Source organism: Aspergillus novofumigatus (assembly GCF_002847465.1).
Source record: "Aspergillus novofumigatus IBT 16806 chromosome Unknown P174scaffold_13, whole genome shotgun sequence".
In the NCBI taxonomy this organism is placed as follows: domain Eukaryota; kingdom Fungi; phylum Ascomycota; class Eurotiomycetes; order Eurotiales; family Aspergillaceae; genus Aspergillus; species Aspergillus novofumigatus.
This window is the reverse complement of record NW_020194286.1, coordinates 353,601-377,539: the sequence shown is the minus strand read 5'-3', so window position 1 is coordinate 377,539 and position 23,939 is coordinate 353,601. Positions and strand designations below refer to the sequence as shown.

Sequence of the window (23,939 nt, the reverse complement as noted above, 5' to 3'; positions counted from 1 at the left end):
CCCTAGTATCCCCCATTGAAAAGCTTGTCAATCATCTTCCTGCGGGCCTCTAAGTATAATAAACATTGCAGGAGGATATATTTCAGTGTCTAGGACCCTTCCCTGCAGCTGCACCAGTCTGTTTTAGAGGCCTTAACCTTAAAGAGGAAGTGTCACAGGCCAACACGCATGGTACGCATCTGGATAATAATTAATGTATGCGGCTTTGATAGGCCTTTATAGAGGCCTAAATTCTTCTTGTGAGGGGCCTTGATTAGCCGCCCTATCAGCTTAGCCCTTTCTTTGTTTCCCACTGTTTCTTCTAGCACTGCTGGATTCGCTGGCGGACTGCGCATTTGGCAGCCACAGAAAGCTGGATAATTAGTTGTTCTGGCCCTGCTGAGCTTAATTCAACTTTAACTTCCCCTTATGTAGTGGCCTCCTTTGCTGCCTTATCTGCAGCCTCATTCCCTGCCACGCCCACATGGGCAGGGATCCAGTGTATCTGTATATCTGTTAGCCTACGCGCCCCCAGGGCCCTTACCTCTCTATATATTACATCCAGAATGTATTAGCCAGAGGGGTGTTGTGGGTTCTGGACTGCCTAAATAGCAGCTTGGCTGTTGGAGAAGAGGGTGAGTGAATAGGGGCCTATATCTCTGGTTTTAGTAGCATTAAGTGCCATGCGGATTCCATCTAACTTAGCTATGTATATAGTTAAGTCCATCTCTGTGCCCAGATAGTTTCTTCAGGTCTATTATTCACATGGGCAGACAGCAGAGGCCCCTATATAGCCCTGATATACACTGCCATTAGTATACATGACCAGTCAGTCATTATCCTTGTATATTTTATTATGGGTCTTTAGTGCAGCTTTATAATCTTTAATTATGTAATGGAGAGGTGGCTCCCATAGGGGGAGTATATATGCCTTTCATAATTCCTATTCTTCTAGGTGTCTGGGGGTAGTAGGTGCTAGCAGGCCTCCTCTCTTCCTAAGTGCCTCCAAGGGTGTAAGCCTGCTTTGTAGTATTTCTATAGTTAGACATGACTTCCCTGTAAGTCCTCACAGGCATGCAAATTGCGGCCCTATTTAGATTTATATAGCAGTTTCCTTAATGGTTTATTGCATCTGCAGGTGGATTAGTAGCAGGTGGAGTTCTATATTTAATACAGCAGTAGTAGTTCCCTAGAAGGCACTACTAATCAAGATAGCTGTATGTTTCTGGATCTTAGTGAATATATTAATGATCCCTTTCTGGTCAGTAACTAGAATTAGCCTACTAGCAGGGCTGAACCATGCAGCTACTCTATAGAGGAGTTATAGAATAACCACACTGTGATAGATTGCGTGCATAGCAGTTAGTGAGGCACCCTAGATTAACCTAGTGATGCTTTGCAGTGCTTCCAGGCTGCCATTCATATGATTGATTGCTTTGGTGCGGTGAGTGTTAAATAAGAGGGTTTTATTAAGCCAGATGCCAAGATATCTGGCTAATTCTATAGGTTAGATAGTTATGGCTTAGTGCTGGATGGGCATTAGATCATGTCCCTTATATATATACAGGTCCCAGATGTTAATAGGGCCTATTAGTAATGGTGAGTAGACAGGCTCTAGTTCTAGTTCCTTTGGATTGGTAAAGTGGATTAGTTCAAATTTATCTAGGGCAAATTTAGCCGCGTGTTATTAAGCCTAGTAATCTGCCTTCTCCAGGCATTTCTCTAGTACTATAATATTTTCTGTGTAAGTTTAGCCTGTTGCTAACACGCAGGAATCATCAATCTAGCTAAAGAAGGTTATCCTTGTGTTACTAATTACATAGATGAGCGTCTTAATCAGGGGGGTATTAAAAATGAGGAAGAGAATTAGTAAGAGAGGGCTGCCTTGGGGATTCTAGTTAAGATGGTAAATACCTTACTTAGGAATCTAGGCAGCTGTAGCCAGGTGTATTAGTCTAATAGCAAGGATTATAGCTAGTTAATAATCCAACCCAATCACATGGTTTAGAGGTTGTGGATTAATCATTAATGTGAAATATTGTTAAATACACCTAATATATCTAGGAGTAGCATGCTCACCTTATGGCCATGGCCCCAGGCCTGGTAGACTTCATCTAGGATTAGTTAGATGGCATGGTCAACAGAGACGCCCTTCCAGCCGCCTAGATAGCCTTTTGGAAGTAGCCTATGTTCCTCTAGTGCCCAGGATATGCATAATGTAACTATCAACTCTAGGACCTTGCCTAGGGTGCTGAGCAGGGCAATAGGGTAGTAAGACTTTGGAAGGTAGAAGTCTTATGGTGCTGCCTTGCGCAGAACCACTATTGTAGACACCTGGAAGTGTTGGGGATTGTATCTAATATAGATGCAGGCATTAAAGAGAGTTTTAAGTGCTTGGATGACTGCTAGGACTGCTGTTAAGGCATGCCAGACCTTATTAGGGATAGTATCAGGTCTAGGCACCTTATCAGGGGGTGCTCATCTGATAGCTTTAGTAATTTTGTGCTCATTAATGTCTGGGAAAGTAATATCCTAGGCTTGGTTATATATATAGCCCTCTATGTTAGAGAGATTGGTAGTGGGTGGAGGGGGAAGAAGGTTTTATAGAGTAGGTTAGCTTTCTATTTAGCTGTCTCCGCCACATGGTCTTACAGACAGAGTATTAGGATAATTCCAGCCTGGCCACCTCCCTAATGGTTCCAGGCCCATTTAGTAATGCGCTATATGCCCTAGGGGCCATCATTAACTATCTGCTGCACTCACCTATAGTGGCTGCGTTGCAGGGATTTAGAGATAATCTTCCCTTTTTAGTTATGGACTTTGGTGTATGCAATCCAGTCATCTTTAGTATATATGCTAGTATACACCTGGTGGTAGAGGTGGGTTAGTTTAACCATTATACTATATTCAGGTGTCTAGTTAGGGTTAGCCCATTCAGAAGGGCAGGCCCAGGGGTTAAATGGGCAATAGCTTACTAGATAATCTTAATAAGGTATTCTGTGGCATTATCAATCTAATCAGGTGTATGTATGGTGAAGGGTCCATTATTAGACCATCTATTCAGGTCCATGTTGGCAGCTATGAACTTACAGAGTTTCTACACATCCATGGCCTTCTAGTTACAGCATTTAAGGGCCTGCGGCGGTGGTGTTAATATATCTAAAAGCAGGCAGATTAGCAGGTGGTTAGAGTCAGTGTGGATGTCAGGGGCCATTTCACAGGCTATAAGGTGGGCCATCAGATCTATAGACCCCCATGTGAGGTTAATAGTCAACTAATGGCCCTGTTCATCCCAGGTGATGGTGCCTGGTTCTGTCCACAGATCTAGCAGCCAGGTATTAGTTAGTTCTAGTAGTTTTTCAGACCTAGTGTTGGTATGGTGGACACAGTTGCCGCCCCAGGTTAGATGGTGTAGGTTAAAGTCTCCTAGAAGTAGGCAGCCGCTATCCTACTGGTCTAGGACCTGTCCTAGGAGATTAAGGGTAGACTGGTTAAACCCAACCCGGGAACCCTAACCCAACCCGGCCCTAACCCGCCATGGGCCGGGTTTGGGTTCAGGTTCTAGGGCCCGTGGGTCGGTTGGGTTCTAATTCTTAGAACCCGCTAAGGGTTGGGTTCTAAAAACGGGTTTTAATTACAATACCTAGTAATTAGAATACACTAACCTAGGTTAGATTTCTATGTAGAATGCATTATTTATATATATATATTTTGAATGCTAGTATAGATGCTAGTATGTATAGAAAAATTAAATACATACTAACTAGATTAGGTAGGCGGAGTGTAGATTTTTCGGCAGAATAGAACCCGCCGGGTTGACTATCTAGAACCCGCCGGGTTATGGGCCGGGTTTAGGCCCTAGAAATCTAGAACCCGAACCCGGCGGGTTGGGTTCAAAAGATCGGAGAACCCGGCCCAACCCGCAAAAATAACAACCCTAATTAAGGGTGTCTATTCAGATGTTAGTTGTGGTGTCAAGGCATGGGTTATATATATTAAACAGGCATAGTGTCCCAGTGTCATGGTGCAGTCTAAGCTCTTAGCAGTCCTATGAGTGGGCTGTGTGTTTCCATTTTATTAGGTCAATCTGGTGGGAGATATATAGGCAGATACAGGTGCGTTCTCCTCCAGTCTTAGCTGTTTCTAGATATAGCAACTGGTGAGTCACATTAGCAGGGTGGTAGGTGGTGTCTTGGAACAGGTTATCCCAGGGTTCTTATATAGTAATGATGTTAGCTTCTAGGACCTTAGGGTCACGCAGGAACTAAGCTATTACCACATTCTTAGAGCAGTGCATGTTGTATTGCAGAATTTAGAATAACTTATGCATTAGATGATTATAGGTTGTTCTATATGCTCCTTTAACGGCTGCTAGTGAACCAGGGGGTCTGATTTTATAATATAAAGTTAATTTATAGATCTATCTCTATCTACACTAGGTTCTCCATACCCTATTTCTGCTTATTCTTCTATGTGCAGGAGCTAGAGTTCATGTCTTTAGCCTGGAGGACTAAGCTAGGTTGCTAGTTACTTATAGCTAATAGCTCTGATAGTTTATCACTGCTGTTATCCTCCTCATGGTTATCTTGGTATATATATAGGTGGGTTCCACAGGCTATCGCAGTTTAATCATTATAAAGTGCTTTTAGAGGGTGTTTAGTCTTATTAGTTTAGCTGGGTGGGTTAACATGCGCATTAAATTAATTAATAAGTCAGGTGCTGCGGCGGGAGCTCCCTAAGGCATTAGTAGTGGTTGATTTTGATTTTAATTTGGTCCTGGTGGGGCCTTTAGTTATGGATGCAAAGTTAATGTTATTAATATTTTAGGCTATATGGAAGGGATGTTAAGATGGCTCTAATCTTGCTTTCCTAGGCCCTTTAGATAGCCTAGATATCTCCTTCCTTTCTGTGTGTGATTCCCTAGAACCTTTTAATCCCCTAGAGCCCTCTAATCCCCCAGATCCCTCTGATTGCTGTGGGTGTGAGCTCTCTACTAGGGTGGCGCTCTATACAGCAGTGGAATCTGAGCTGCTACTCTTAGAATCCATTCAGAAGTCTTGTAGGTAGGGGGGATATGGTGGTACTGCTGGTAGTAATAGGACACTGCCTGCATCTTATCTACCTCCTCTGCATACTTCCTACACCCTTTAGACCAGGCAGTGTGCGCATCCCCGTAGTTAGTGCACTTGCGTGGCTCCTAGCTGGCAGTTACAGCCCGCTGGGGACAGTCCTAGGTCTTATAACTGCCCATGCAGAGGCCACAGGTAGTTTTATTAGAACAGATGCTTCCTATATGTCTATATTATTAGTAGTTGAAGCACTGGTGGATATGAGCAGACTAGTTATACAGGACCATAGTCAGGATTGAGGAGTCCTAGATGGTGCCTGTATTGATGGCCTTATTCACAGCTTAGGGGGTTGAAAACTTAATCACTAATATAGATGACTTCTTAGTTAGCTTACTGGTTAGCTAGGTGAGATGAATGATCTGTGCGGTGTCTCCCCATGCAAATATATTTTCCACTAGGATCTGATCAGCCATGTGCTTCGCCTCCTGGGGGTCCTTTAGGTTGCTAATAGATTTCACCTGAACATCATGGATAACCACACCCTAGGTGGGCAGGCAGACTATAGCACCTTTATGGAGGGTGCTGGCCCAGGAGGGATGGCAGTGGGTAATCTCAGCCTCCTGGGCAGAACAGAGGCTGAGGCTCAAGTTACCTGACTTTAGCTGGCAGGCTATAATAAATTGCACAGCAGCAAGCATCACAGCTATAGTGGTTTTGGAGGCCTTTATGCGGGCCTTTTTAGTGTGGTTTTTAATCTCCACTGCGCGCAGGCAATAGAAGGTTTTGACTGCACCTATGTTAGGTAGTTTAACTATCACCTCACAGTCCTTGCTAAGCTCTGAGGGGGTGGCCCCGGGGCTTGAGGAACCATGGGAGGAGACTGTGTGGGCTAGGGGAGGTGCCCCTGCTGCTACCTGCGTATATAATCAGATCTTGCTAGAGAGTGGAAGAGATTGAGTAGTTAGGACATTCTGCATGAAATAGGTTATCTTCTTGATGTTAAGGGTGATCTTGTGGAGGTTAATGACTGCTCTCCTCTAGTCCTCACTAAAGGGGCTTTTAATGAGCTCCCCAGTGAGGTTTTATGTGGCTATAATTAGATTAATGATAGGCTTTGGGACTCCCTGATTATAAGCCTTTAGATGGCTCAGATATACGCTCATATTGTGGTAAAGGTCCAAGACGTGGTTGTGCAGATTCTGACGTGGCCCGTTCCCGTTGCTAGATGCGACCATCAAGGGCGGCCATTTTGGCTTTGACAACGACATGGCAATCAAGACCCTATGAAATTAGGATCAATCGATAGCGGTCGCCGTTGCGAGAAACTGAGCGAATTTTCAGTTCAAAGCAACGTGGAATGGGCGAGAATTTTCAAAAATTTGTTCTGCGTCGAAGTTGTTGTTTTTTTTGTGATTTAGGTGAGGGAGAGAGCTTCCTAAACATTAAGATCACCAGAGATCAGATGAAATAGAAGCTATGGCTTAGCCAACAGGCATATATTGAGAAGATTATTGTAAGATATCATTTGGATTCCACTAATCAGAAGGCGCGAACGCCTGTAATAACAGATCATCTACGCCCTTATGATGGAAAGGCTACGGCGCATAAGATACATCACTATCAATCCAAAATCAGATTAATTCTCTATGCTGCAGTGATCACTCGCTTAGATATTACTAAGATAATGTCTGATCTATTAAGATATCTATTAAATCCTGGACCAGCGCATTTTAATGCAGCTAATTGAATCATTCTATATCTCACTTTAACAAAGGACTACGCATTAGAATATGGAAGTGATTTGACAGGGAATATCTTCATCATTGCTAGTGATGCTGCCTATGTAGATTATTTGGATTGTAGCAGCAGCAAAGGATATCTAGTGAAGCTATTTGGTGCTGTTATGGATTGGCGCGCAGGGAAGCAACAGACTGTTACTACTTCCACTACTAAGGTAGAATTGCTTGCCATTTCGGAGGCTGCAAAGAATGTCTATTAGTGGAAATGACTATTCCTAGATATTGGATTTGATCTAGAGCATGATATGATGACACTGCTCATATTCCAATGATATGGTAGTATTTCGATAGAAAACTAAGCATAGAGAAGAGAGAGAAGGAAAGTATGTACATGGTGGGGAGATATTGTAAACAGAGGGCGGAGCGGTGCAAACTAGCCAAACAACCCCAAAGCAGTAAGCGGTTAAGAGGGACAGAAAGCTCCATGTAAGGACGTCAGTGGGGAACATGGTGACAGATCATCACATTACCCCCCCTTTAGGTTCCGGATGCCCTTATTTGGGGTCTATCGTCGTCTGGGTGATCATTAAGGAATACATCGTCTTCAGCTGCTTGCAGCCATTCAGGTAGGCGCATCGGTGGGCCTGGCATGGCTGGATATTGGGCGTGGAAGTCTCGGAGCAATGTTGGGGAGTTTCTAAAGTTTCAGGCTGGATACCAGGAAAGATTAATGTCATGACTGAGCCATCTTACCTAGTACTAGAGCTTGTGATAGTAGAGCTGGGATGTAAGTATTTCATTAACCTCCCACTCATCTTCACTGTTAACCTTAAGCGGGGGAGCTGGGTCCTAAAGCTAGCCCAGCAGGGGTGGTGTGGATAGGGCTTTATAAAGCTTCTCAGGTGCGAAGATGGGGTGGACTTTTATAGAATTAGGTAAATCTAATTAGAAGGTGTTGCCCTCATATTTAGTGATTCAGAATGGTCTGGCAAGCTGGTTAGTGAGCTTCTGACTAGGATAATCAACCTTCTAGTCTGATGTAGTAATAAAGATGTAATTATTAATGTTAAAATTAACAGTACAGTAGTGCTTATTAGCCTGTTGCTTCTATTAGCATTAAGTAGCTTCCATTCCTTCATGAGTATATGACTAAATCTCCTCCATGTGTTTAGCCATTTGTTGTGCTTGCTTGTGATTAATGTTAAGGTCTGATGGGGTGGTAGCTGCTGACTAGTTGAAGGATGTGCGTGGTTTGAAGCCTCTTTTAATAAAGAAGGGTGATACCCCTATAGATTTGCTAGGGAGCGCTGCAGTGGTGAAATTCAGGATAGACAACCACTAGTCCTAGTCATCCTGATAATGGTTGATAAATGGTTATAGTTGCTGCGCAATCCACTGGTTTATGACTTCTGTTTGACTGTTAGTCTGTGGATGATGTCCTGATGATAGCTTAAGATGGATCTGCAAGACCTTACACAGTTTATCCCAGAAGTCTGAGATGAACTGACCTCCCCTATCTAAGATGATTGTTTCCGGTAAGCCAGTCCACGGGTAAATATAGGTAATAAAGAGACACGCTATGTTGTGAGCAGTAGTTGTCTTATAATAGGGAATGGCAAAGGCTCTCTTCCCTAGTTAGTCTACCATAATAAATGCAGTGTCAAAACCTGTCTTAGAGCGTGGGAATAAATGGAAATCCATAGTAATATGTTGCTAAGGTTAGTTAGGGATTAGAAGAGATTATAGTAGACCTAGTGGAGGGTCCCTACGTGTCTTTATTTAATGGTAGATGAGGTAATTATCTATGTAGTAGTCCACATCCTGTCTCTAGGAAGTCTAATAGTAGTGAGCTTGGATAAGTTGCCTTATCTTAGCCTTACCTAGGTGTGCTGATGATAGTGGTCAATGGATCTTATCTAGTAGTCTGGCATGTAGATTACCTTTGTTAGGCACTACTAGGCGTCCTTAGAAGAGTAGGAGTCTATCTTTAAGTTCCCACTGGTCACTTCCTGCCTGTGTGAGTTCCCTACTAAGCTGGAGACTGTTGTGTTGTCTATTTACTTTAGATACCCAATCCACTATTGACATTGGGCTGGGGGTAATGGGTGCTAAGATTTAGGGGTCCAGGTGATCTGACTAAAGTATTAACTGAACTTAGTGATCATCTGACCCTTCTAGGTATTCTGGTCTGGAAAGTGCGTCGGCCAGTGTGTTGAGCTTCCTAGGTTGAAAAGTAATTAGGAAGTGGAAGCTAGACAGGAACTTATTCTACTAAGCCTATTAGGGGTTTAGTTGCTGCTTCTACATGAAATATTATAATGCCTGGTGGTCTGTAAAAATCTTAAATAGCTTAGCTCTTTATAGGCCTTGTAGCTTGGCTTACCATTCTTCTAAAGCATGTATAATAGCCAATATCTCTTAGTTATGGATGCTATAGTTGCGCTCTGCTAGATTTATAGTCTTAGAGTAGTAGGTAATAGGATGCTACTCTCCTTCCTACTGCTAAGAGAGCATGCTAGTGACTACTCCATCAGAGGCATCTGTCTCTAACTTTGTAGGCAAAGATGGGTTATAATAGGTGAGAAGTAGAGCTTCTATAAGGGCAGCCTTTAAATAGCAGAATGCCTTCTTATAAACATCATTCCATGTGAAGGGGACATCCTTCCTTGTTAGCGCAATGAGGGGTTTGGTAATGTGACTATACTCCTATATAAACCTCTGATAGAAGTTGCAAAAGCCTAGGAATAACTAGACCCCTCTTATAGTAGTAGGTGTCTTCTATTTTTATACTATAATGACCTTCTCTGGGTCCACCTTAATGCTATCTGTTAAGATGATGAAGCTAAGATACTATATCTCTATTACATGGAATTTACACTTCTTTATTAAGGCTTGTAGGCTATGCTCCTATAAATACTATAAAATAGTGCAGACATAGAGCTAGTAGTCCAATTCATTGTTAGAATAGATTAGTAGGTTATTAATGAATGCCATTAGATATTGATCTAGGCAGTCCATGAAAATACTATTCATAAAGTGCTGGAACATGGCTAGCCTATTAGTGAGACTAAAGGGCATTACCTTATATTTGAAGCTGCCATATCGCGAGCGGAATGTAGTGAGGTCCTCTAAGGCTAGATCTATATAAATCTAATAAAAACCCTAGCAGATGTCTAGCTTAGTGAAGATCTTTGCGCTGGAGATATGCTCTAAGATCTCATTAATTAAGGGGAGAGGGTAATAGTCCTTATGCATTATAGTATTTAGTTTATAGTAATTAATGCAGAAGCATAGTCCTCTACCTAGCTTTTCTACTATAAGAATAGGAGAAGCAAAGGGAGCATTACTAGGTATAATAAATCCCTTATAGAGGTTATCTAGTATGTATTCCCTCACTGCTCCTAATTCTTCTATATTCATCTTATATAGGGGCCTGTAGCCAATAGCATTCTCCTATTCTAATTTAACTTTATGGTTAAATTCCCTGCGGTAGGGAGGCAAAGTATTAGAATTATATTTAGAGAAAATGTCAGCTAGGTCCTAATAAGATTCTGGTAGGACTTGCTTAACCTCACTTATCTTATCTTTGGCAATCACTGGACTATAGTTAGTTAACTAAGATGTTAAGGACTGAGCTATAATGGTCAGCTATTAAGGGAGGGAAAGGGGTTATTCACCCCATTTCTCATTAATTAGTTTATTAAGCTCATGGAGGGAAGATAAGAAGATGGTGGCATCTTTCTTACATATATATTAGTAGAAGGCTACTGCACCTATTGCAGTAATATTAATGACAGTCTTGCTTGGTGGGTGGGTAGGTTATGGTTATAATGTTAGTTCTGTGCCTCTTCCTTATAGGGCTTATTCTATCTTGAGGGCGTAATACCACTAATTAATTTCCTCTATTCTTGTGGGTCAGTATTATCCAGTCTTATAGAAAGGTGAAGTAGTGGTTATCAGCATTGCTAGGTCAGGCTCCTTAGGGGAATAAGGCTTAGGCGCCTCCTCAGGAGCTGCGGAAGGAAGCACTAGGGAATAAATATATAAGTATTCAGAAGTATCCAGGGACCCTCAGATTATTCTGAAAAAGGGGCACTATAACCTTACATCATGGCCCTGTGGTTCTCCCATTAAGCTATGTATATTTAAAGGCTTGGTTGCTGCCCCAGGAAGAACCACAGGGCCAGGGGTGGTTAGGGAGAGAAGAGAAGATAGAGCTAAGGGAGGGAAAATATCCCTTTTATACCTTGCCCATTGCCTAGCACAGCACATAATGTCATGTTGGTGATCTTGGTTAATGGGTTGCCTAATTAGGAAGTCGCGAGGGACCTCTTAGTTCATCTGTATAGCTATCTTATCTAGGTAGGCGGGTGGCGTAGGCTAGATTAGTTATTTCTCTATACAATCTACTAGGACGCGGTGTTCCGCGAGCCACATCCTTCCTAGTATGATATTATGGCGTCCCAGCTCTAGTATAAGAAACAGTATCTATCTTATAATGTGATTGTCTATTGCCATGGTTAATATAATAACATGAGTGAGTGGAATTAACTGCTTCCTATTAAACCCCATAACTGCATACTCCCTCTCTAGGGGCACAGTAGGAACTCCAAAGCATTAAGAGATCTAGATAGCTAGGGGAGTGGTTATGCATGCGTATGCATTTGCTCCAGTGTCAACTAGGGAGCTTGTAGATACTGAGAATCCATTAATGAGGATAAGTGATTTCATTTTGAAACTATCTTCTTTGTCGCCTAATAGATTCCGTAAATCCAAGTTACACAAGTCGACTAATTTCTCGCCTAAGAAGGAGACTTCTCCTAGGCATTCTCGTTTTCTGATTTGGGAGTGAGTTCAACGGGCCGTTCCAACACCTTAAGCTGCGCAGCCTGCTTCGTGGGTGTCTTCATCAAGGCCGCCGTTCTCTGTCTGGTTGAGTAGGGCAGTCAGCCTTCTAGCGAAACCTGAGCCTGGTCCAGTACGCTGAGTGGAGGGGTTATGGGTTCCGTCCCCAGCTCCTTGCTGGTTCTCAGGCTCCTCAGCAGAAGCCGCAGGTCTGGCCATCGTTTATTCTTCGTGATCTCAGTCGATAGATCGTATCGTTGTCTCCAACCATTGGCGTCGTTGGCACGCGAAGGGTTCTTTGCAAGAGGAGGTAAGATCAGTGCTTGACGCGAAAAAGAACGCGTTTGTTGCTGGATCTTGAACCTTCTAACGAAAGAGATGATACAGGAAGTGATGCTTAGTTTTATATGATGACACTGCTCATATTCCAATGATATAGTAGTATTTCGATAGAAAACTAAGCATAGAGAAGAGAGAGAAGGAAAGTATGTACATGGTGGGGAGATATTGTAAACAGAGGGCGGAGCGGTGCAAACTAGCTAAACAACCCCAAAGCAGTAAGTGGTTAAGAGGGACAGAAAGCTCCGTGTAAGGACGTCAGCGGGGAACATGGTGATGGATCGTCACACATGAGATATCTATTCTGTGTGATAATCGCCAAACAGTAGGGCTTCTGCGCAGTGAAGAGCCTACAATTCGCACAAAGCTACGCCACATCAATATACATTAACATTGGCTTCGGCAAGAGGTCCAATCAGGCCGCATATCAGTCAATTAGATTAAAACTAATCGCATGCCGGCCAACGGCCTGACGAAGGCACTGACTGCCAAAGAATAAATATATCGATTTTTACAGAACGGTTGGGCTCGTTGACTAATCAGGAGGGAGAGATTGAGCTTCAACCTATCCAATGCTATTGATTCAACACGATTGCCCGTTCTAAGAGATGGATATGGCTTTAACAGCTATGGAATAATGTAGCTTCGCCTAATTAGCCCAGCTGGGGGGTGTATTGAATTATATGACTGCTTGCCCGATTGGGAAGTGATTTGATTTCTCTGTGCTGCTTCTTGGCGATAATATTTCAGCAAATATTCGTCATTTAATCAGTCAAATCCCGGCCTCTAATGGAAGGGATAAATAGGAGCTAAATAGTCATTCATTTAGAAGAATCAGACCTTCATTCATTTTCGATTGGCCATAGAAATTGCTAGCGATTCGTAAATCGATACAGTATTACTATTTTCAACAGCCACTAACTATTTCCATAATAACCCTGAACAGCATGTATACCATATAGTAGGGATTTGAGTTCTCATCTAGTATCAATATCGAATATCATCTAGTATCGATATCGAATGCCATGGAGTATTGATCTCCCTACCAGATGGCATTTGATATCGATACTAGATGGCATTCACTATCATGTTACGGTACTAACGCCGCAAGGCGGACGTGACCGGCAGAATTGAGGAAGCAACAACGACTAACCAATCTTCGACTATCGAGATGCGTGAAGGCCACGGTTTTCAACGCAGGAGGCTGCGCACAACCATGCCCTTTCCGTCATCACCCAGACCTACACCGTAGTGTCCCGGGCGTGGACCCAAGGGGTGGGATTAGGGGACAACTTGCGATGATGCCGCGCATACACGTGATCACCTACATGAACCCAGTCTTGGCAATGGTAGATGGGTATACGAGATCAATGGTATAAGGGTATCGCGAACATCTACCAACCTACCACCCTACCGTCTATCACCACTACCATAGGAGGAACTATGCATATATAAGAACACTCATTATCGATGTATCTAGCACTCTTAGTTTAGTTGCTCGCGTTCAAAACAAGTTATTCACTTGAGTACAAGTTCACTAGTCCGATTCGTCAGTTACTCTCTTACTGAGTATATGTACTCAATAGGCCTTGCTTCTTTCTCTACTGTTATTGCTCTTGTGTTACCTTTGGATTGTCTTTGATCCTGCCCGGATCATCGTATCACTGTGTCCCATATACCCGGACGGTATATTATTGGACTACCTGGTCGGCAGGCCTCAGGCGAGTATTCGATATAGTCCAGGGACTATATCGCCCCGTTCCCAAAGTAGTTGACTAGCAGAGAACAGCAGAGACAGATCCCAGGGTGTGACATATCAATCCTAGATGGCATTCAATATCAATACTAGATGATTATTCAATATCTTATGGTTGCAGAGATATAAGGAGGTAATCATCTCTGTCAGTATAAAACTAATAGTGATATATATGTATGCGTAATAACCTTTTAATAACCACTAACTTATAATTCAGGAATAATTCTTAACTACTACCTATTCAACCCCCTAGATATTGAATTAATATTATAAATATAAATTGAAATAACTATAATTACTATATATTTCATATAAAATATTAATTTTCTATAAGCATGCTGGATAGGCCCTAGGCAGCTGGTGTATGTGGTAGCTGCGGCAACAGTGTGGTTGAAGGTAATCAATGGTAAAAAAACATTTTAGCTGGTTTTGTACATTCAGTCCGCCATACATGTAGTAATTCCAGGTCCCACCCTCCGGATACATGACGGGGTAAGGAGACAGGTACGAAAAGATATTTCTGTTTGCTCCGCGTTGCCTTCGGCTCTTGCATCCCTATGGCCATGAATGGAGGTACAGAGGAAGTCTGGAGCCTCTGGGATGCTCCGTCACCAGAGGAAGATGAGGATGAAATCATGATGGCCAAGAATTTCCTTGCAGACCGTTCCAAGGCAAAGCAGATTGCCGAAGGTTTGAGATCGTTCCGATTTAAACAGGTCGGGGCTGAGTGAAGTAGGATCCCGAACTGGCAGCTTTAGATCCAAACCGCTCCCTCTTTCCCGGAAGCAACCCTGGTAGGTGTATGCTCTCTGTCTAATCCTTATATGCACAGCAACACTTGTTTTGCTTTCGTCTCGTCTATTAACTGGTCCGATAGATACGGAAGCACTTGGCGGTTCTGTTGAATTTACACAACAACAGAAAGACGTCGATGCCACGTCTGCAAGTGGCTCTGAGAGTAGCACCCGAAGCCTCATGTTCGCCCCTCGGAGGGGGAGTCCTCTTATTGAAAGGTTTTGCGGTTACTACCCACTTCCTTCGGCTTCCGTTATGAATGTAGAGGAAGTTGTCCTTGGAGAGTCAAACGCCGCAGCCGATATTGGCAAGCGTCCGGCGGCGTGGGGCATCTTGTTTTCGCAGAATGAAATGGATCATAAGCGGATCAAACCGGAGCAAGATACAGTGGTAGCGAAAAGGACGGGAAATTTTGTAGTTGCTGGCAAGGATCTGTTTTATACTAGCGGTGACTGACATTGCCTTGAAGGTACTCTGGCTTTATGGCATGGATGATGCAATCTTGTGATTGGACGGAGTAGCCATGCGGTTCTTGACAGCAGCTGGCTAGTGTCCCTTCCCTCCTAGGAACGAGCCCGTCGCTCTCAAGAGCTTTGGCCCTCTTACGAAGCAGCTACGCTTTCGCAGGAATCCGGCATTATCTCGCTGGAAACCCCCTACCCTGGAGGATTCATGGCCATTTTGGTCATTTCCATACCTATCCCATTGTCACAACTTTCCAAACAATGAGAGTCTGCCAGTGAATGATAGGTATAAAGAGCCATGGGTGCCAAGGACTGCAGACCCAAATTAGTAGCTTGACTGCTAAAAGTCTTCAGCTTACAGAGATACTCTCCCACAGAATCAAAGGTATATACAACGTCCAGTATCCACAACTTTTCTCAGGTCTTCTTGTCCCCTGGGCTAATTATTCTAGATGAATCTACTAACTCTTCCTAATAAGCTGCTCTTGTGCATCGTGGCGAGCCTACCCAGCGCAAAAGATATCTTGTCGTTCGTCCTGGTCAGCCGGACCACATCTAACCTGTTGCTCTCATCTCTTTACAAGTTCAATAAATATTCAAGAGCAAAATAGCTCAGCATTGCACTGGGCCGCACAGCATAGAAAACTACATGTCGCGGAGTTTATGCTCCGCCACTACCAGCCTAATGTCAACACTGTCTATCACACCTGCACGCCCCTTGTATATGCAGTAATCCACAGATCGGAGTCAATTATTAAGATCCTTCTCGCCAAGTCTCAGGTTTCAGTCAACTTCCAAAATAAACAAGGCAATGCGCCTTGTGGTGCCCAGCACTGCAGGGATTCACAGGAATTATAGAGGACCTATTACAGCATCCTAACATCAGAGTAGACCTACTTAGGAGGAAACATGGTCTCACCCCACTGGCTGCAGCTATGGCGAAGGGGCTTGCACCCATCATTAGGCAGCTTATTCAAACTGGCTGAGCAAATGTCAACGCGCCAGACTGGGGGTGTTATACACTAATTTTCCTTGCTATTGCCCGCTAGGATTCAGCTATTCTTAAAATCCTGCTTGCGGACGACAGACTTGACTTATCCTGGCAGGATGGCTGTGGCCATACACCCCTTATTTACAGCATTTCAAAGGGCCAGAAAGCTATGACAAAGCTGCTCTTAGGCCACTCAAGGCTATACATGGATAATCTGGATCCAGCTAATCAGATAGCACTGTGGCACATGGTGCAACAAGGCAATGAAGACCTTGCCTAACTGCTCCTTGCCAGGGGCTTGGATATTAATGTTACAGACATACATGGTGTGACCCTGCTCCACTTAGTAATTAAGGAGAATTTATCCATGGTGTAGAAGTTGTTGATATATTTACACCACAATCCCTTAATACTATAGCCTGGTACTACCCATTGCATTAATAATAAGCCACCACTATTCAACACACCCCTTAAGCCCAAAACCCAGCCCAAGTTGGGTTTGACACATGTTTCAGTTGGGTTACCCGGAACACCTGCCTAGGTCTAGTAATGAGCTAAAGGTGTGCATAAAGCTTAGGCATATTAATATCTACTAGTACTAGCTCCAGTAGAGTTGCATTTGGTGCGGGTTCGGGCGGGTTCAAGCCTAGTTGGCACCGAACCACTGCGGTTTCGGGTTCAAAATTTAGAACTCGCACCAAACCCAGACCCAATGCGATTCGGTTGCGGTTTTCACCGCAAAACCCGCTGCTAGGCCTATACTAACTAACCATGGTTAGATTTGGTTCGGTTTCGGGTTGGTTAAACCGCTAATTTTAACTGTTTTAACCCTTACCATTCCCCCCTTCGGGGACCCCTCTGACGCCCCTATCAAGCATGCTTATATAAAATTATGATTTTTATACAAAATATATGGTAATTATCATCATATTAATCTAGATCTAAAATATGAATTCAATATCTATAGATTTGAATGGGTGGCGGTTAAAAAATCATTTTTAAATATGGTCATTATCAACAGTCAGTCGCATATATATATAGACTACCACTACTTTCATACCAACCTATTACAGAGATGAAATTCCCTTATATCTCAGCAACCACCAGGTATTTTTAAATGATATTAATATCACTAGATAGCCTGAATCAAGGGCTATCCAGTGATACTCATATTAATTAGAAATACCTAGAATTCAGTGATTTCTAGGTAAAATGGGTGCAGGTTGGTTAACCTAATCCGGTAAACCGCAAAAACCATAACCAGCGGTTTTAACCGAACCCGAAATGGTTCCAGGGTAGAGAAACCAAACCCAAAGCAATTCCCTAGGCTTGCCCCCGACCCCGCACCGCTGCGAGTTCGGTGAGGTTCGGGTTCGATTTTTGCGGTTCGGTTATGCAACTCTAAGCTCCAGCAGGAGGTTTAAGCTAGTTATATTTCTATTTAATAGATTAAGATAAGTAAGATGCCTGTAGATAGTTATAAGGATACTCCTACACTAGAAGCACTATAAATTCATAAGGCAGATTAGCCTTGTTACTCTAGATTAAGATTAATTAATTTAATCTAAAATTAATATTAGATGAATGAGATAGACATCTATAACATTAACCATCTATCTCACCTTCCTAATAGGGAAGTATTAAAAGTTTATTCAACATCTATAGCACTAGATTATAGATATTAGATTCAGCTTTATGATGCCCACTTACCTGGGGGGTGTGTTAGCTATATCTTACCACTATTAAATCTAGCAACTATTGGATATTGATATTTAACTGAATTCTGGCTGGGCTAATTAGATTGCTAGATTCTACCATGGATTCAACTTGCTAGATTAAGGAGATTTTACAGAGTTTTTATTTTGTTGATTATAAGTAGATAGTTAGACATCTAGATTGCCAGAAATCAGACCTTCTTTAATCCCGAAACATCCCGTTTACTAGCGATTCCCATAGATTCGCTATTATCGGGGATCGATTGACATTACTTTGCAACACTGCTGGATCTCTCCTGCTGAGGCCTTCATCATCCTCCTTGCAGGCTTCCTTGACATAGTCTGCCCTCCGTGAGGGTGCGTCCCCGCCTTTAAGACATTCAAGACATGAGCGGGATTTTAATCAGGAGGCTTTTCTACAAACTAGTTATTTAAAGAGTGAATAACTGTCTTTATAATATGAAGTGGCAAACTTGAACAGCCAGGGCGCGGCAACCGCCAGGACAGAACGCAAAATCAGAACCTGATGGTAATATGGCTCTAGTAGAACATCACCAGCACTGTCAATGGCCCTGGTAATAAGCTCCTTAGACTACCACTACGGATTCCAGCAGAAACATCTCATCACTAAGTCAAGATGGATTTAGGAATACCTTAATAGGAAGGCCACCTCCCCGTAGTAAACCTTATAGGGATAGAGCCTTAGTATCTTACTATATTTTAGTGGTGACCAATTTATGATTGAAGGCGAGAATGTCCAATCTCTGCTCTGGCGCCATCCTCTCCCATCCAAAGCAAGAACCCTTACCGAAGAGCATCCTGATGGACTAGCTTTTCAACATGCACTCACGCATGCAATTATTGCGAATCATTTACAAAGCTGTGCGAATATTTCATTTGCAATCTGAATATCCATCACTGTCCTACATATCAGTCCAATTATTATATGTAGACCCAGCTTCTGACGACTGCAGCCGAAGAGTGCCCAAGAAGAGCTCTTTCCCTGTTGTTTGCTGGAGTGAGCTGATTGATGGTTGTTCGGTCTTCACTTAGCACCCGGATAGGCTATCCATTCAGGTCGGGTACCCGAACTTCACCCACATGCGCAATCTATGATCCCTGAATGATCCACATTTCGGCCATGGAACGTAAGCATAGTACAAAAACGCGTGGGCCATGAATCGCGCTCATATGATCGGATATCCGTGTTTAGAATTTTAAGTTTAGGCACCCGATAAACATTCTAGTCTGACGTAGTCAGAATAGCCAGCCAGCAAAGTATAAATATCACCAGTCTCTTGACTCAATAACGAACGAGAAACCAACGAGTCCAAAGCAAGATCCAAAAAACCCTGCAAAGCCCATCAATCATCAATTATTAAAATGCAAGAACCGACCTATGACCCGAGGTAAGCATCATCTGTCCACACACCAATCTCATCAACTCAAACCAACGCAAACCAACTCGAACAGCCGGCCCAAGTCAACCCTGAGCATAGTTTACGCCTACAAGCTCGTCAACTGTCCCGGCAAGACAATCGTTGGGTTACGTGTGGAATTCCCCCAAACGGATCGACCCCTCCCCACCGGCATGGCGGCGCCTCAGTCTCTGCCTATGTCCTCCGCGGCACGGTGCTCAACAAAATGAACGACGACCCGATGAAGGTTATCGAGGCGGGAGGCACCTGGTATGAAGCTCCGGGTTGCCATCACCGCATCAGTGACAACGCTAGTGCGACTGAGCCGGCCACCCTGATGGTGGCCATGGTCCTAGACTCGGATGTGTATGACCGTGATGGGGTGGCAGCGCTGATCCAGATCGATGTGGAGTATCGGTAAATTGAAACAACGAGAAAGTCTAGGTACGCTAGGAGAAAGTAGAGCTATCACACATCTTGGACATGGGGAAGTTTACAGAAGAAATTTACAGATTTTGTCATTGCTAAACATGTCAATACTGGCACCCACCGGTGGTATACCGTATGATGTAGTCCACCTAGAACAAGCTTCTAATCACATTTCTTCCTCTCCGAACTAAATATCTCGGGTAATTGTGCCCAATTCCTTATAGATCTGCTTCCCAACTGCTAGTGTCGGGTCTGCTCTCCCCGTAAGAGGCGAATCAAGACGCTGGCATATAAATGATAGAACCTATAAAGACTAGTTAAGTACTTCGGGAAGTCAACAGCTGATCACATGTCATGTCCTTACACGTGGCTGATGTGCATGGTATTACCACGGCTACCAGTGAGGTAAAAACCACTTTTACGTCCAAGAACATAGAATGACTAGCTGCTTTTGCGTGGAGAGCTTAACTCAAACTATCTTCCTTGACTTTAAATGTAAATTTCTGTCCTTGTTTGTTTTGACCCGCCTATGATCTAGGGACCAGAAGACAATAGATCCATATCGAAAGATTCAGCTATAGGTATCCTTATATCCGAATAACAACCTTCCCGTAGCCAGAAGCCTTTGAACTAGCCTGTTCATACGCTTCCTGAGCCTGTGATAGATCAAACTTTTGCAGCACAAACATCTTCAGCCGGCCTGAGTCCGCCAAGGTCGCCAACTTCCTCAGAGCTTCAGCATCACTCCTGACAATAAAAAATAAAGCTCTCACATCCTCCTTCCCCTTATTGGCCCCACACTTTCTATGTTCATTCACAAAATCAAAACTTGCCGAATCAACTGATATCAATGTCCCATACCCCGATACCCAAGACCAACATCTTCGGAGAATCTCACCCCCGACAGTATCGACAATGAGATCAAAAGACCCTTCCACATTCTCCCCCAGGGCAGAGTACTCTACCACCTCATCAGCCCCCAGCCCCCTAAGAAACTCTCCATTGCGCTCGGTAGAGCTAGACGCAGCCACAACATGCAGACCTGCAATCGCCGCCAGCTGAACCAGATAAACACCCACACCACCAGAACTCCCGGTAATCAAAACCCGTTTCCCAGCCATCTCTTCTCCCCCGACGGCATCCGGAAAGGGGAGTCCCGCATGCTCAAACAGAGCCTGAAAAGCCGTCAACCCGCTGAGCGGCAGACAAGCAGCCTCCTCCCACGTCAGGTTTTCGGGCTTCCGTGTGGCTTCGTGCTCATGCATGATCGTGTATTCAGCCCATGTTGAGCCTCGATCGACATGTGTCATTCCGAAGACTTCATCGCCGCGTTTGAATTGGGTGGTGGTGGTGGTGGTGCTATCCGGGTTGACGAAGACGTCTTCTACTATCCCGGAGAAGTCGTGCCCTGGGATCGTAAATTCGGTCGCGTATGTTTCGGGCCATGTTAATGCATCGCGGATGGCTGTTGTGGCTTTCACTCTGATTAGGATCTCTCCCTGGCGGGAAGGTTTGGGGATTGGGATCTTGTCTAGCTTTAACGCAGATGGCGGAGCTGGGTTGGTGGGAGAGTAGGGCTTTGAGCCGTTGGGGCGGGATGAAGGCGGACGGCTTGCATTTTCCGACGAGTCTGTTAATGAAGGATTTGGTGGGGGAAATTAAAGGAATGTATGGGGATGGGAGAGCTCTCGTAGATTTAGTAATGCGTTTGAGTGTAGATCGTAGCAGTGAAAGTGAGTATTCGTGATGCATATAAATATAGCAGAATCACAAAGGTTAGGGGAGCCGGAGTGAAGAATAACTAAATATTTAAGCAGGATAAACACTATTGTGGATCATGAGTAAATGCTATTTGGCCCCAGCCGGAATTGCTGCTAGGGAAACTCCCTCAATAGCAATAGCCTATTGTTAATAGCCTACCGTTGCTCGATATGGACGGCTTCCGGAAAAACTGTTGCCAAATATCACTACCAACTACGGGAATATCAATTTCCCCCTTGTCCTTTGAACCATACAATATGTCTATCAAGTCGTTATTTCGGTATTTCACGACCTTCATCTGGCCCGGGTATGAGTGGGAGCTAAATCAGATCCCTCATAGAAAGACGTGCTAATGATAGAGTGTCTTGGTATTTAAGGTAGTCCAAATCAGGTTGCCCTTCTCGATTTCGAAAGGCATGTTGCAAGGGTATTTACTCATTATCAATCATTCTATAACGAGAGAATGCCGCGGGACAGCAGCGCTCAGTGATCCGCGGTACCCAACACAACCATTTCCATAACATTCATACTCATTCAACCGGTAGAAGTAGTAAATATTAAATTACATATTACAACCCATCGCCCATGCCCCAGGGGAGATCAGCCAGATCACCAAGGCCATACCATCCACAGAGATCCTGGATAGAGCGGATAGAAGAAAGAATATCAGTGTCGCTGCTTAGTACATCCGTACTAGAACTCAGACTTCCTTCTCCTTCAAAAGCATGCAACCCTTCGGTGGAATTCGACGCGTCGCTATTGCTTTCCACCCTAGACCCAACCCCAAGCACATACTGACCAATTGTCTGTAGCTCGCGAACATTTCTCGCTGTTCTCGGCCATACCTCGCCAAGGACCTTGAGACAGCCGATCGTCATCCGGATCTGATCTCTTGCGATTGCCAGATCTTTCCCCTTAAATAGGAATTTGCAGGCCGAAAGCAGCGCTAGTGTTCCCTCGCTCACCATGCAGGTGGTAAATGGGCTGTGGCAGAATTCTTGCACGGGTAGGGCAAGGAGGCGGATTTGTGCCTCTGCAGACCGCAGGACTCGGACGGTGTGTACATTGACAAGATCTGGGGTAGGGGTATCCAGGGGTGGTTCTCGGGCACAGCTGGAAATGTCCTCTATTGCATTGAATTTGAGGGTTGAAAAGGGCCGGTGCAGGCCGATAGTTGCGCTAAAAGGTTTATGAGATCGTGTAGTGTGCAAGTAGGGATAGGTAGGAGGGTACTTACACGTGAATTAGTAGGTGAGCTTGGAACATGAGCTCGTCAATTTCCCCAGTATGTGTCATGACCTGCTTGTAATCCGTCGGTAGGAGATGTCGCCATCCATCTAGACTGCAGTCGGCGGCTTGGATGACACGCGGCGAGTCTTCTTTGACGGCTGTCTTCGGCGTCACAGATATTGCGAATGCTGCGCATTGTACGGCGCCGATAAGATACGCAAAGGAGGAAAACTTGGTGCCCTCAGGGCTGAATTCGCGGCAGTTGAACTCTTCAATGGTTTTGGGTTCGGGAATATTCTGTAATCGAGTCAGCTCTTTAACCTACGCGAGACCGGGTTAGAGAACGCGCTGTTGCTAATACTAACCCCGGACTCGTACTCGGACTCTTCACAGGGTAACTCGACAGTAGCAGCGATATCCACAATCGCCAAGTTCATCGTCCCCAGAGTACCGGCGTAGTACGCATCTACGATGAACAGCATCCACCATGTTCGCCTCCAGCTTTCCTTCAGCACGGGGTCATCGGCTCCCTGCGACTCTGCAAACTCTTGGCGAAACATTTGGAGATCAATGGCAAGCCTGGTTGCACTGTCCATTTCCCTTTTGGCATCGGCCTTATAGTCGTACCAGAAGAGAGCCATAGAATATAGGAGGCGACATTGGACCATGATTGGGTCGGATGGGGCCACTTGTGCAAAGCAGGTTTCTGTGTACTCCTGCAGCGGTATTGACCAACCTTTTGAGGTATAAATATCCCCGATTAAGCGTAGAACTGCAATGAGTGGCGTGAACCTGGGCTGTCTGCCCAGGTCTTGGTACATTTTTGCGAGGTGCTTCCGCGGTAAAACGAAGGGATGAGATTTATGCAAGTTCTTGTAGTAAGCATCGACCAGGGCATCGTCCTCGATGCTAATAATCTGAGCTGGGCTCGCTACTATCAATGGAATGTTTGATGTGCCAGTACCACTCATGGCAGTATCGAGCAGGGCCGAATCCTGGGAGAAGTCGACCTCAGCGGGTTGGACAGCACGTTCGTGGACCTGTCCAATCGTTGTGAATCGTTGTGGACTTGAGTCTTCGACAGATGAAGTGCCTCCAGGGCCATCTGTCGCAGCGAGTCTCTTGCGACGCTCTGCCAGCGCTGCGCGGTCCAGCCCACCGCGACGTGAGGGAGCATAGCAGCACTGCTTGCCAGCATCAGTGCAGCGGGCGCAACACGGACGTTTGCCGTCGCATTTCAAATGACGTGAACGGCAAGGAAGACAAGCCAGCGAAGATCGCGTAGGTCGTCTGCTCTGCAACCTCGATGTAGGACTCATGTTGTGTACCGGGTTTGTGGCTAATAGTTGGTTCGCAGCTCAGTGAGAAGTGCGGGTATGCGGGTATGCGGGTATCCGGGTATCTGATTG

General features: G+C 44.5%; 6 protein-coding genes across 6 annotated transcripts; 3 read left to right on the top strand and 3 right to left on the bottom strand.

The window, feature by feature from the left end:
- Positions 1-3,253: 3,253 nt before the first annotated feature.
- On the bottom strand, positions 3,254-3,427 carry P174DRAFT_380260 (uncharacterized protein; the record flags this gene model as incomplete). Its single annotated transcript, XM_024822965.1, has 1 exon — positions 3,254-3,427. A coding segment is annotated over one exon (174 nt), but the record flags the coding sequence as incomplete, so codon positions are not given.
- Positions 3,428-14,284: 10,857 nt separating this feature from the next.
- Positions 14,285-14,978, top strand: P174DRAFT_436128 (uncharacterized protein; the record flags this gene model as incomplete). The annotated part of the gene is made up of 2 exons (XM_024825980.1): positions 14,285-14,417; positions 14,605-14,978. The coding sequence occupies 2 exons, from the start codon at positions 14,285-14,287 to the stop codon at positions 14,976-14,978; spliced, it is 507 nt and encodes a 168-aa protein (XP_024677218.1).
- A 1,066-nt stretch (positions 14,979-16,044) lies between these two features.
- P174DRAFT_380288 (uncharacterized protein) lies at positions 16,045-16,257 on the top strand (the record flags this gene model as incomplete). Its single annotated transcript, XM_024822967.1, has 1 exon — positions 16,045-16,257. A coding segment is annotated over one exon (213 nt), but the record flags the coding sequence as incomplete, so codon positions are not given.
- A 2,785-nt stretch (positions 16,258-19,042) lies between these two features.
- Positions 19,043-19,725, top strand: P174DRAFT_446458 (cupin domain-containing protein). Its single transcript, XM_024828583.1, has 3 exons — positions 19,043-19,101; positions 19,166-19,242; positions 19,299-19,725. Exons 1-3 carry the CDS (start codon positions 19,076-19,078, stop codon positions 19,529-19,531), a joined length of 336 nt encoding a protein of 111 aa, XP_024677216.1. The 5' UTR covers positions 19,043-19,075; the 3' UTR covers positions 19,532-19,725.
- A 401-nt stretch (positions 19,726-20,126) lies between these two features.
- P174DRAFT_508170 (NADP-dependent oxidoreductase) lies at positions 20,127-21,598 on the bottom strand (the record flags this gene model as incomplete). The annotated part of the gene is made up of 2 exons (XM_024831427.1): positions 20,127-21,169; positions 21,460-21,598. The coding sequence occupies 2 exons, from the start codon at positions 21,596-21,598 to the stop codon at positions 20,127-20,129; spliced, it is 1,182 nt and encodes a 393-aa protein (XP_024677215.1).
- A 241-nt stretch (positions 21,599-21,839) lies between these two features.
- P174DRAFT_398006 (putative C6 transcription factor) lies at positions 21,840-23,849 on the bottom strand (the record flags this gene model as incomplete). The annotated part of the gene is made up of 3 exons (XM_024823823.1): positions 21,840-22,479; positions 22,538-22,827; positions 22,896-23,849. 3 exons carry the CDS (start codon positions 23,847-23,849, stop codon positions 21,870-21,872), a joined length of 1,854 nt encoding a protein of 617 aa, XP_024677214.1. The 3' UTR covers positions 21,840-21,869.
- Positions 23,850-23,939: the final 90 nt, after the last annotated feature.